The following is a 13,926-nucleotide window of genomic DNA, read 5'->3' as shown; positions in this document are numbered from 1 at the left end:
CATGGGGACAAAATTTAAAGAATTTTGCATATTTCACACAAATTTGTACGTGACTACTGAGGACCATTTAAAAAAAAAAGTTCAAATTAAATTAGATTAAATTAAATTAAAGGTTTTCCTTTAGGGGACCTGTTTTTTTTGTCCCCATACCGTCAGAGGTCTCCTAAAAGTGATTGTGTAAACAGAGCGAAGTCCCCATTAAGTAAGCATTGCCAGAACACACACACACGCACACACACACACACACACACACACACACACACACACACACACACACACTGGTTATCATTTGGAATGGGGACAAATATGTTGATCATAACTTGTGGGGACCTCCCTTTCTACAGTGGTTATCATTTGGAATGGGAACCAAGTTGTTGTTCAGGACTTGTGGGGACCACCCTTTCCATTGGTTGTGGAGGCATTAAAAACAATGAGGTCAAATGGCCACTGCCCAGTTAGCTCGTACACGTCTTTAAATCTCTGGATTGATGAAGTAATGTGCTGATCATACTTACTGGGGACCCTGGGGAAAAAGAGTTAATAAGGTTCATGGGGACCAAATTTAAAGAATTTTGCATAATTCACACAAATTTGTACGTGACTACTGAGGACCATTTAAAAAAAAAGTTCAAATTAAAGTAGATTAAATTAAATTAAAGGTTTTCCTTTAGGGGACCTGTTTTTTTTGTCCCCATACCGTCAGAGGTCTACTAAAAGTGACTGTGTAAACAGAGCGAAGTCCCCATTAAGTAAGCATTGCCAGAACACACACGCACGCACGCACGCACGCACGCGCACGCGCACACACACACACACACACACACACACACACACACACACACACACACACACACACACACACACACACACTGGTTATCATTTGGAATGGGGACAAATATGTTGATCATAACTTGTGGGGACCTCCCTTTCTACACTGGTTATCATTTGGAATGGGAACCAAGTTGTTGTTCAGGACTTGTGGGGACCACCCTTTCCATTGGTTGTGGAGGCATTAAAAACAATGAGGTCAAATGGCCACTGCCCAGTTAGCTCATACACGTCTTTAAATCTCTGGATTGATGAAGTAATGTGCTGATCGTACTTACTGGGGACCCTGGGGAAATAAAGTTAATAAGGTTCAAGGGGACCAAATTTAAAGAATTTTGCATATTTCACACAAATTTGTACGTGACTACTGAGGACCATTTAAAAAAAAAAGTTCAAATTAAATTAAATTAAAGGTTTTCCTTTAGGGGACCCATTTTTTTTTGGCCCCATACCGTCAGAGGTCTCCTAAAAGTGACTGTGTAAACAGAGCGATGTCCCCATTAAGCCAGAACACACACACACACACACACACACACACACACACACACACTTCAGAGATGTGGAGAGATGTTAAGACTGTGTCTACAACGAGAGACATACTTTACAGTTTCATGCGATTTGTTGGCACACCGATAATAAAAACTTAGATATCGATAGTGTTATCAGACGAGACTGACAGCTGATTTAGTTTATGTTAATTGCATAAAGCAGCAGCACTTTTATTAAAAACGCTAAAGTGACACTTTAATTAAAGTCGGCAAGGCTATCAGGGAGTTTCATTTCATTTGATCAAACGCGTCAGAATGGTAAAACAAAATGTCACATTTACCGATCACATACACCATCATTTGCATACGTCTCCTCTCTCAAATGAAAGGGAATTATTTAGAGGCCACCTCTCTTTATTTCCATACTCTTATCAAACTTGTAGTCGTCTTTGAGCGGCGCACATTGTCGGGCATTCTCAATTTTTAATGATCCTCATGCTAATCAAAGATAATGAGAGCTGTAGCTTAAAATAAACTACTCGTGTACACCGAGCACGTTTTTACAGTTGATTATTCTGGTGTGTTTATGTGTGTGTGCGTGTGTGTTGTGTTCCGTGTTAATAACCTCAAGGTGTTAGCTTTAGCTCACGGCTCGTAAAGGACTCTACAGGAAGATCGTAGCCTCCGCGCTTCCTTTTTTAGGCTGCCGGGCCCGAGGCTCCGAAACACACACACACGAGACCATTCTTCTTTTACTCCCTCCATCTTTGCTCCAAGCACTTGCTCTCATTTGCAAACTTTTTCTTCTTAGCAACTTTACTCTTACTTTCTTTTTGAAGTGACTTAATTAGCTCATGTTATGTTTCGCATATGGTGAATTGTTTCATATTCACCTTGGAGAGAGCAAACCACCGAGTTTAAGTCAATAGCGGTATTTCAGTTTGAGCACATAATGAGATAAGGTCCCTTAGTTTGACATTCGCAGGTGGATTGGATCACTTCTCGAAGGAAAGAGGCCATAATTGGGACTTCGGAATGCAAAAGTGATAGCACTGTCCTTGAGAAGAGACTACCTGTCTAGCTCAACGCCAACATTTAAGTTATGACTTAAAGCAGTTGTTTTCCAGACACTTGCATACGAACATCTCTTTCTTTCCCAGAGCTGTCACTGAATTACCATGAGTTGAAAAACTTATTCGGGTGTTACCTTTTAATGGTCAATTGTACGGAGTGTGTACTGTACTGTGCAATCTACTAATAAATGTTTCAATCAATCAATCAATCAATCAATCAATCAGTCACTATCTTGAACTCTAACTTATAATAAATAATTCACCCCTATACAATATGCTACCCTAATACCCTACTGTGCAATATTACCCTTCGAGTGCAATACATCCGACACTGATTGTTATCTTGTCTTGTTCTGTATATTGTACAGTATTTTGTATATTGTTTTGTATATTGTTCAGAGTTGCTTATTAATTTTATTGTAGAGTAGTCTATTTATATCAATTTTCAGTTTTATCTTTATTACTTCTTGTGTAATTTATTTGCATTCCATATTTGATCCCACTACCGCACCCTTAAGTTGAAGTCCTTAACTCATTATGTGCAAATATAATGACAATAAAGTCCATTCTATTCTATTCTATTCTATCCTTATAGTCAGGATGTGCTCTCTTGACTTAGCACACACACACACACACACACACACACACACACACACACACACACACACACACACACACACACACACACACGGAATAAAGAACAAAAACTGATTATGGTTTAGCTCCTCCAGGTTAGGAGTGCCTCATTTTCTTGACCTGACCTCCTCCAGGAACTGCAGTCCTGCATAATGACACTCGCTTGCAATAAAGCAACTTTTGGTTAGGGTGTACCCTGCCTTCCGCCCGAATGCAGCTGAGATAGGCTCCAGCACCCCCCCGCGACTCCAAAAGGGACAAGTGGTAGAAATGGATGGATGGGTTCAGTAAAGCGTCTTTGAAGTCTCTTTTGATGCAGCTGGACTGCCGTGTCACCCTTCTGTCCGGGCGAGGACGACGAGACCAGAAATACACATCACTATCTTTGTCGTGTTTGCACAGCGTTTTGCTGTTTTTGCTTGAAAGCCACACTGAAAATAGTATAGTAATAAAAAAAAATAGCCCTACCATGAAAAGGAAGAAGTGTCCATTTGAGAACAAAGTCTTACTTTGATTGGGAGGAACAAAAAGTACAATTTCCCCCAAAAGTAATTTACAGTATGATAAGTCATACGATTACAAGGATAACACTTTGAAACAGGGTCATTATTTCATTTAAAAAATGGTGTCATAATGTAAACATTTGATAAATGGCTTTCACTTTGCATAGTAGAGCTTTAACTTGCACTTACAGATGTAGCGACAAACTGTATTTAGTGACAGTGGTTTTATGAAGTGTTCCTGAGCCTATGTGGTGATATCCTTTAGAGATTGATGTCGGTTTTTGATACAGTGCCGTCTGAGGGATGGAAGGTCAGGTTCATTCAATGTTGTTTTCCGGCCATGCCGCTTACGTGGAGTGATTTCTCCAGATTCTCTGAACCTTTTGATGATATTATGGATCGTAGATGTTGAAATCCCTAAATTTCTTGCAATTGCAGTTTGAGGAACGTTGTTCTTAAACTGTTTGACTATTTGCTCACGCAGTTGTGGACAAAGGGGTGTACCTCGCCCCATCCTTTCTTGTGAAAGACTGAGCATTTTTTGGGGAAGCTGTTTTTATACCCAATCATGGCACCCACCTGTTCCCAATTAGCCTGCACACCTGTGGGATGTTCCAAATAAGTGTTTGATGAGCATTCCTCAACTTTATCAGTATTTATTGCTACCTTTCCCAACTTCTTTATCAGTTTGAACATCAAATATGTTGTCTTTGTAGCATATTCAACTGAATATGGGTTGAAAATGATTTGCAAATCATTGTATTCTGTTTATATTTACATCTAACACAATTTCCCAACTCATATGGAAACGGGGTTTGTAAATATAATTTTGGAAGTTATTAGACCTTTATTTATGAACGTTTTTTTTTGTGTGTTATTGTTCTTATATATCATTTTATATTCTTCCTCAACTCTTTGAAAAGATCCATCCAAGTAACGTTTCCAGGCTATTTGATGAGTTTTTCTCAAATCTCTTTCTTCTCTTCCCTCCATTTTCCAACATGATAAGTAAACCTCTGCTGTTTACATTATTCCCGTCTGCCGTCGCCTTCGCTTAATTAACCATTAACATTTTGAACGCGTCTGTGGCCGTGTTTCATCTTCTCTGGCTCGGTTCTTCACGTGTTTTCCATCTCTGTTGGGTCTACTCCCGCTTTAATCTTTTCCTCCTTCATATTCCGCCTCATTAGATTCAGCCAATTAAGAACGTCGTCAAAAGTTTCTTTCCATGTCTTGTATAAACGAGCTGTGAAATAGGAGTTGGATCGGACTGTGTTATCAAGGGGAGACGCTCACCAGGTTCACATATGCAGGTGTGTCGCTCCCATTGGTCGGAACATCGACTGTGGGCGGGGCATGGGGATGAGACGCAGGTGTTGACAACGTTGCAGCCAATCTCCACTTTGACCGTCCTGGAAGGCCGGGGCAGAGGTGGGGAGTCCGGTCGTACGCCCAAACGGACGCCCTGGAGTAAGACGGTGTGTTTAATACCACAGGACAAATTGGCTTCAGCTTCATTCATAATCCATCCCTTTCTTCTCACCTGTATGCATCCTTTTATACCGTTCTGGACCTCTCCGGAGCCCAACACTCCTCCCACGTGCAGATGTTTCACCTTCAAACCGTGAATCTCATTTCCCACTATTGCTGTTCCCTAATGGAAAAGGGGGAGAAAAAGGGTCAATAGAAGATAATAATAAATAATGGATGGAAGCATGTGATTTGAATAACAGTGTTTGACCTCGTAAAACACGCCTGGGCAATTATTGGGACTCGGGGGCCAAATTTAAAGGAAAAATGTGTCTGGGGCCGGTGTATCTGTTGCTGGGTGACATCATACGCAAATACGGTGTTAGCTTTCACTGCTATGCTGATGACACCCAACTCTACATGCCCCTAAAGCTGACCAACACGCCGGACTGTAGTCAGTTGGAAGCGTGTCTTAATGAAATTAAACAATGGATGTCCGCTAATTTTTTGCAACTTAACGCCAAAAAAACGGAAATGCTGATTATCGGTCCTGCTAGACACCGACCTCTATTTAATAATACAACATTAACATTTGACAACCAAATAATAAAACAAGGTGACTCGGTAAAGAATCTGGGTATTATCTTCGACCCAACTTTCTCCCTTGAGTCACAATTTAAAAGCGTTACTAAAACGGCCTTCTTTCATCTTCGTAATATCGCTAAAATTTGCTCCATTCTGTCCACTAAAGACGCTGAGATCATTATCCATGCGTTTGTTACGTCTCGTCTCGATTACTGTAACGTATTATTTTCGGGTCTCCCTATGTCTAGCATTAAAAGATTACAGTTGGTACAAAATGCGGCTGCTAGACTTTTGACAAGAACAAGAAAGTTTGATCATATTACGCCTGTACTGTATATACCTTTATATACATATATACATACATATATACCTATACTGGCTCACCTGCACTGGCTTCCTGTGCACTTAAGATGTGACTTTAAGGTTTTACTACTTACGTATAAAATACTACACGGTCTAGCTCCAGCCTATCTTGCCGATTGTATTGTACCATATGTCCCGGCAAGAAATCTGCGTTCAAAAGACTCCGGCTTATTAGTGATTCCCAAAGCCCAAAAAAAGTCTGCGGGCTATAGAGCGTTTTCCGTTCGGGCTCCAGTACTCTGGAATGCCCTCCCGGTAACAGTTCGAGATGCTACCTCAGTAGAAGCATTTAAGTCTCACCTTAAAACTCATCTGTATACTCTAGCCTTTAAATAGACCTCCTTTTTAGACCAGTTGATCATCCGCTTCTTTTCTTTTTCCTCCTATGTCCCCCCCTCCCCTTGCTGTCCAGAGTCGAGACCCAGGATGGACCGCTCGTCGGGACCCAGGATGGACCGCTCGCCTGTGTATCGGTTGGGGACATCTCTACGCTGCTGATCCGCCTCCGCTTGAGATGGTTTCCTGTGGACGGGACTCTCGCTGCTGTCTTGGATCCGCTTTGAACTGAACTCTCGCGGCTGTGTTGGAGCCACTATGGATTGAACTTTCACAGTATCATGTTAGACCCGCTCGACATCCATTGCTTTCGGTCCCCTAGAGAGGGGGGGGTTGCCCACATCTGAGGTCCTCTCCAAGGTTTCTCATAGTCAGCATTGTCACTGGCGTCCCACTGGATGTGAATTCTCCCTGCCCACTGGGTGTGAGTTTTCCTTGCCCTTTTGTGGGTTCTTCTGAGGATGTTGTAGTCGTAATGATTTGTGCAGTCCTTTGAGACATTTGTGATTTGGGGCTATATAAATAAACATTGATTGATTGATTGATTGAATAATAAAGGCCGCCTTAAAAATCGGAATGGAATTAAAATAGTTTTTACTAAATGAGACACCCACAATATAAATAAAGAATGTGAGATTTACAATATTAACTATGAACGATAAAACACTGAATATTGACAACACATGACTTATTTTACAATCAAGCGACAACGCAACAAAAACGCAACAAACAGTGAAATATGAAAGCAAAGGGTAAAAAAAAACTATTTAGCTATTTAGGCTAACTCAGGGGCCGGACACCTTTACCACCCAAAGAACCGTTTTGACCCGTTTCACAAAATAATGGAAACAATGGGAGCCACAAAACTCTTTAGGAATTTAAAATGAAATAACACTGCATTCAGAGTTTGTTTTTTTTGCTTTGTGCTATGTATTTACCAGGGGTCTCAGACACGCGGCCAGAGTTTTAAATCAATGCCGCTCGACAGAATCACACTTGCCAACACTCCCAAATTTTCCGGGCGACTCCCAAATATCAGAGCAACTATTCTCGCGAATGTATGCTGATTTTTGCCCCAACAGCACTAATACGGGCGTGCTATGAAGGCGCTGCCTTTACCGCCCTCTACAACATGTACTAATATCCAGCACATCCCAGAAATGATTCATATATGGCTACTATAGACCCACTTAAACGACTGCAAGGCATACTTGTTCAACAGCCATACAGGTTACACTGAGAGTTGTGATATAAACAACTTTAACGCTCTTACTAATATGCGCCACACTGTGAACCCACACCAAACAAGAATTGACAAAAACATTCCTGGAGAACATGCTCACTGTAACACAACAAACACAACAGAACAAATACCCAGAATCCCATGCATCCCTAACTCTTACAGGCTACATTATACACCCCCGCTAGCCCCAAAATCCCCCCCCTCTGTGCGTCGGTTGAGGTGGGTGGGGTTGGGGGGGTGTATAATGTAGTCGGAAGAGTTAGGGATGCGTGGGATTCTGGGTATTTGTTCTGTTGTGTTTATGTTGTGTTACAGTGAGCATGTTCTCCAGAAATGTGTTTGTCATTCTTGTTTGGTGTGGGTTCACAGTGTGGCGCATATTAGTAAGAGTGTTAAACTTGTTTATATCACAACTCTCAGTGCAAACTCTCTGGCTGTTGACCAAGTGTGCCTTGCCGTCACTTTCGTGTATTAGCATAGGCTGCATACTACATTTGACCGGCTGGCACGCAGATAGCATTGTGTAAAACTGGGAGCGAGAACAAGTTTTAGAGGACGGTAAAAGCTATGCCATCAGGGCACACCCTATATATTATCGACTAGGTGAAATTCGGAAAATGTTGGCTCCGGGTGATTTCTGAGAAAGGCATTAAACTCCGGAAATCTCTGATAATCAGGGAGGTCAGAAATCATGCAGCCGAGCCACATTAGAGTGATCAAAGAGCCGCGGGTTGCCGACCCCTGGTTTACATGTACAAATTTCTCTGAAGCTGCCACAGAAAGACGTGTTTTATGCCACTCCCCCTTTGTCTCTTTTTGTCCACCAAACGTTTTATGCTGTGCGTGAATCCTCAAAAGATGAGCTTTGTGGATGACATTGATTTGCCGGAGTGCTTATCAGGCATAGTTGGTCAATCCATAACTGCGAGCTAATCGATGCTAACATGCTATTTAGGCTAGCTGTATGTACATATTGCATCATTGTGCCTCGTTTGTTGGTATATTTGAGCTCATTTAAATTATTTTACTTATGTCCTTTGTGTATTTAATTTTATAAAGTTAATTGTCTGCACTTTCTCATAGTTGTTTGTGTGCCATGTTGTTCCCGACCACCTATAATCACTTTAAATATAAATGTCAGCATCGAGGCTACATTTTGAACACACTTTCAAAACTCTATTTTCCGTTCGGGCTCCAGTACTCTGGAATGCCCTCCCGGTAACAGTTCGAGATGCTACCTCAGTAGAAGCATTTAAGTCTCACCTTAAAACTCATCTGTATACTCTAGCCTTTAAATAGACCTCCTTTTTAGACCAGTTGATCTGCCGCTTCTTTTCTTTCTCCTATGTCCCCCCCTCCCTTGTGGAGGGGGTCCGGTCCGATGACCATGGATGAAGTACTGGCTGTCCAGAGTCGAGACCCAGGATGGACTGCTCGCCTGTATCGGTTGGGGACATCTCTACGCTGCTGATCCGCTTGAGATGGTTTCCTGTGGACGGGACTCTCGCTGCTGTCTTGGATCTGCTTGAACTGAACTCTCGCGGCTGTGTTGGAGCCACTATGGATTGAACTTTCACAGTATCGTGTTAGACCCGCTCGACATCCATTGCTTTCGGTCCCCTAGAGAGGGGGGGTTGCCCACATCTGAGGTCCTCTCCAAGGTTTCTCATAGTCAGCATTGTCACTGGCGTCCCACTGAATGTGAATTCTCCCTGCCCACTGGGTGTGAGTTTTCCTTGCCCTTTTGTGGGTTCTTCCGAGGATGTTGTAGTCGTAATGATTTGTGCAGTCCTTTGAGACATTTGTGATTTGGGGCTATATAAATAAACATTGATTGATTGATATTGAGGGACCTGTGACACAAACATTTACAAAAAACTAGAATACCGTGGGAGACTACTCCAACAAGGACGTGAGGTCTTTGGAGGATCAAAAGAGTTGTATTTAGAGCACACAGAAAATGATGCGGACGTCAATCGACTTGATTAAATAAAAGCAAACAACAAAAATTCAGATCGATGCAGAGTGGGCCACCGCTCACATCACAGCAGAGCCATGCTTGGCCGGCAACATCAAGCATGAAATATAAATCAATGAGTCCCATTCACACTCTTAGTGTTTCAGCAGTCGGGATTGATGTCGGGCCGACAGTGAATGGCAAACAATTTCAAAGTAAATCAGTGTCTAATTGGAGGTGGCAGTGTGTCATCATCTCATATTTCAACTTATCACTGTCCAATCTGCGCATTTCAAAGTAATAAAAACCTCTTTATAGTTGTGACGATCACAGTAATTGAAATATGCAGTAAAATCCCGTGTGTACGAGTGCAAAGTTTGATGCCACTTCTTTCTCTGTCCATAGCTAAAATTTTTGTATTTAATGCAGAGCTGAGATGTAAAAGTTCATGTCATCTTTTTAATAGGGCTTTCCTTAAAGGGGAACATTATCACAATTTCAAAAGGGTTAAAAACAATAAAAATCAGTTCCCAGTGGCTTGTTTTATTTTTCGAAGTTTTTTTCAAAATCTTACACCTCCCGGAATATCCCTAAAAAAAAGCTTTAAAGTTCTTGATTTTCGCTATTTGCGATGCGACTGTCCATTTCCCTGTGACGTCACACTGTGCTGCCAACGTAAACAAACAATGGCGAATACCACAGCAAGATATAGCGACTTTAGCTCGGATTCAGACTCGGATTTCAGTGGCTTAAGCGACTCAACAGATTACGCATGTATTGAAACAGATGGTCTTAATATGGAGGTAGATAGCGAAAACGAAATTGAAGAAGAAATTCAAGCTATTGAGCGAATAGCTATTGACGCTATTCGGCCTTAGCATGGGTGTACCTAATGAAGTGGCCCATAGCATGGCTGCCTTGTTAGCATCGCCGGTAAAATGTGCGGACCAAACGATCAGGACTTTTGCATCTTGTGACGCTGGAGCAATTTAAATCCGTCGATTGGTAAGTGTTTGTTTCGCATTAAATGTAGGTATCTAGTTTCAATCAATCAATCAATCAATGTTTATTTATATAGCCCCAAATCACAAATGTCTCAAAGCACTGCACAAATCATTACGACTACAACATCCTCGGAAGAACCCACAAAAGGGAGAGGAAAACTCACACCCAGTGGGCAGGGAGAATTCACATCCAGTGGGACGCCAGTGACAATGCTGACTATGAGAAACCTTGGAGAGGACCTCAGATGTGGGCAACCCCCCCCCTCTAGGGGACCGAAAGCAATGGATGTCGAGCGGGTCTAACATGATAATGTGAAAGTTCAATCCATAATGGCTCCAAGACAGCAGCGAGAGTCCCGTCCACAGGAAACCATCTCAAGCGGATCAGCAGCGTAGAGATGTCCCCAACCGATACAGTTTCAAATGTACATACAGCTAGTGTAAATAGCATGTTAGCATCGATTAGCTGGCAGTCATGCTGCGACCAAATATGTCCTATTAGCACATAAGTCAACGACATCAACAAAACTCACCTTTGTGATTTCGTTGACTTATTCGTTGCAAATGCATCTGCAGGTTATCCATACATCTCTGTGCCATGTCTGTCTTAGCATCGCCGGTCAAATGTGAAGACACTCTGGCAAATTCAATGGGGATCTGGCGGCAGATTTCTTGCCAGTGGTGCAACTTGAATCCCTCCCTGTTAGTGTTGTTACACCCTCCGACAACACACCCACGAGGCATGATGTCTCCAAGGTTCCAAAAAATAGTCGAAAAAACGGAAAATAACAGAGCTGAGACCCGGTGTTTGTAATGTGTTGAAAATGAAAATGGTGGGTGTGTTACCTCGGTGACGTCACATTCTGACGTCATTGCTAAAAGACCGATAAACAGAAAGGCGTTTAATTTGCCAAAATTCACCCATTTAGAGTTCGGAAATTGGTTAAGAAAATGCATGGTGTTTTTTCTGCACCATCAAGGTATATATTGACGCTTACATAGGTCTGCTGATAATGTTCCCCTTTAATATCTGACTTTCTGCCTCTGAATCAGAGCTGGGCAAATACTTTAAATCGAGTTCCACATTGAGAGAAAACAACGTGTCTTGTGCACTGCAAAAAGTCAGTGTTCAAAAACAAGAACAAAAATACAAAAATGCTGAAATTGTAACTAATATTGATACTGTTGTTGATAATATTCATTTTTGTTTCACTACTTTTGGTTTGTTCTGTGTCTTCTCTCAAATGCTCTGTTTATTGCAGTTCTGAGTGTTGCTGGGTCAGGTTTGGTTTTGGAAATTGGGTTGCATTGTTATGGTATTGCTGTGTAGTGGTTTGTTGGATTTATAAAAAAAAAATCAATACTTTTTTTTTTTTTTAAATCGATTTTTTCAAAATGAAAATTGATTCTGAATCGAAGCTTCACGGTGGCAGAGGGGTTAGTGCGTCTGCCTCACAATACGAAGTTCCTGCAGTCCTGGGTTCAAATCCAGGCTCGGGATCTTTCTGTGTGGAGTTTGCATGTTCTCCCCGTGACTGCGTGGGTTCCCTCCGGGTACTCCGGCTTCCTCCCACCTCCAAAGACATGCACCTGGGGATAGGTTGATTGGCAACACTAAATGGTCCCTAGTGTGTGAATGTGAGTGTGAATGTTGTCTGTCTATCTGTGTTGGCCCTGCGATGAGGTGGCGACTTGTCCAGGGTGTACCCCGCCTTCCGCCCGATTGTAGCTGAGATAGGCGCCAGCGCCCCCCGCGACCCCGAAAGGGAATTAGCGGTAGCAAATGGATGGATGGGATGGATTCTGAATCGCACAACGTATTCGAATCGATTTTTCCCCACACCCCTAACAACAACTGTGCTACTATACGAGTATGTGTTTTCTATTGTTTCATTGAAAATAAAACAGCAAAGTCCATTTGGCTGTCATCTGTAAATGTGGAGAGAAATGAGTGTCTCCATGGTGACAGCCATGCAAAAAAGTCATTTAAATAGGACAATCTGCACTACATTTGCACGTGTTATTAATTGCACACAGTCTTAGCAGATGACCCGTTACACGCCCACTATTTGTATAGTTTGCACACACTATTTTGCACGTGCTATTTGGATTTTACCAACAGGTACAAATGTTGGTGCCAATAGGGATAAAAGTACTAAAACAAAAATGGTTCCTTTTGCAGTTTCCAAGCTGGACAGACCTGTTTAGGATTGTTTGGTCTTGCTGGATGTAAGCACCAAATAATCTATTTTGGGAGATCAGCAAAAATGTCAAGCATTTCTTACCTGATAAAGTCCAAAGTCAAGGCGAAGTGTGGCAACATAACGCGTCTCACGCCCGCTGTGAACGTCCCGCAGCTCGAGCTGGAGGTCGTGCCAGCGCCCGTCCGCCACCTGAACCTGATCCAGCCTCAGCCTGACCGCTCTGGTTGAACCTCGAGTCACGGAAAACACCAGCTGACCATTGGTCACCTGGGAGGGAAATGGAACATGTCAGCGAACACAGTCTGGAAGAGGAGCAAAAAGAACAGACGCCGAGGGGAAGGACCTGGAAGAGCAGACTGATGTACTGCCCGGCCTGGGCCTGGAGCAGGGTGCCCTCTCGGGCTCTGGTCCGGAACACCAAGCCCAGGTACCAGGGAGTGGAGATGGTTACGTCGTTCTTCAGGTCCCACCAGAGGGCGCTGTTTCCAAGGAAGCGATGTGGGTGGGGCATCACTAGGGGGAAAAGAATGATAAAAAAAGATGAGTCATTGGACAGGAGAAGAATGGAACTCAATTTCTCATGAATAACTTTTCCTGAAGAAAGTAGAAATTTAAATGAAGACCCGGCCGATTTATTTACGAGAATAAATGTCATTCATGCAGTTTTTCTTCTTCTACTCCAACACATTTGCTAAACATGATGGTATTTTACAGCCTGACTCCTGCATGCTCTCCATTTTGCAGCTTTTCATTTTCTTCTCAAAGTCCCCATGTGGTCTGTTCATCTCTGCGATGTGTTCCACCCTCCAGCTCAATCCTCAGCCCCAGATTCTTTTAGCAAAGGCCGACTATAGAGAAAAGATCATCAGGACTCCTCTTCCTCCTATCCAGGAGATCGCAAAAAGCCGCCGCCTGACCAGGGCTCAGAAAATCTGCAAAGTGTCCTCCCACCCCCGCCAAGGACTGTTTTCACTGCTGGACTCTAGAATGAGTTTCCGCAGCCTCCGAAGCAGAACCTCCAGGTTCTGTAACAGCTTCTGCCCTCAGGCCGTAAGACTTTTGAACGCATCATAATTAAATTATCCCCTCAACTCCCCCCAAAGTGGATTAACTCGCTGGAATAAAAAAGACAATATAACATACATCCATAAACGTGGGCGCATGTGAAAAAGTGCTATATATTTATCTGTAAAGTAATGTATTTATATTAGGGCTGGGCAACGATTAAACATTTTA

At 42.6% G+C, this 13,926-nt stretch overlaps 1 protein-coding gene across 1 annotated transcript in view; it reads right to left on the bottom strand.

Annotated features, from left to right (window-relative positions):
- The window catches only part of celsr3 (cadherin, EGF LAG seven-pass G-type receptor 3), a 245,899-nt gene that overhangs the window by 118,118 nt on the left and 113,855 nt on the right, over positions 1-13,926 (bottom strand). Inside the window, 4 exon segments of the mRNA XM_061904867.1 lie at positions 4,825-4,993; positions 5,072-5,182; positions 12,772-12,957; positions 13,034-13,203. Of these exon segments, the coding sequence (XP_061760851.1) occupies positions 4,825-4,993; positions 5,072-5,182; positions 12,772-12,957; positions 13,034-13,203 (636 nt within the window).

Source organism: Nerophis ophidion, linkage group LG06 (assembly GCF_033978795.1).
Source record: "Nerophis ophidion isolate RoL-2023_Sa linkage group LG06, RoL_Noph_v1.0, whole genome shotgun sequence".
Classification (NCBI taxonomy): Eukaryota; Metazoa; Chordata; class Actinopteri; order Syngnathiformes; family Syngnathidae; genus Nerophis; species Nerophis ophidion.
This window is presented reverse-complemented; position numbering and strand designations above follow the sequence as displayed.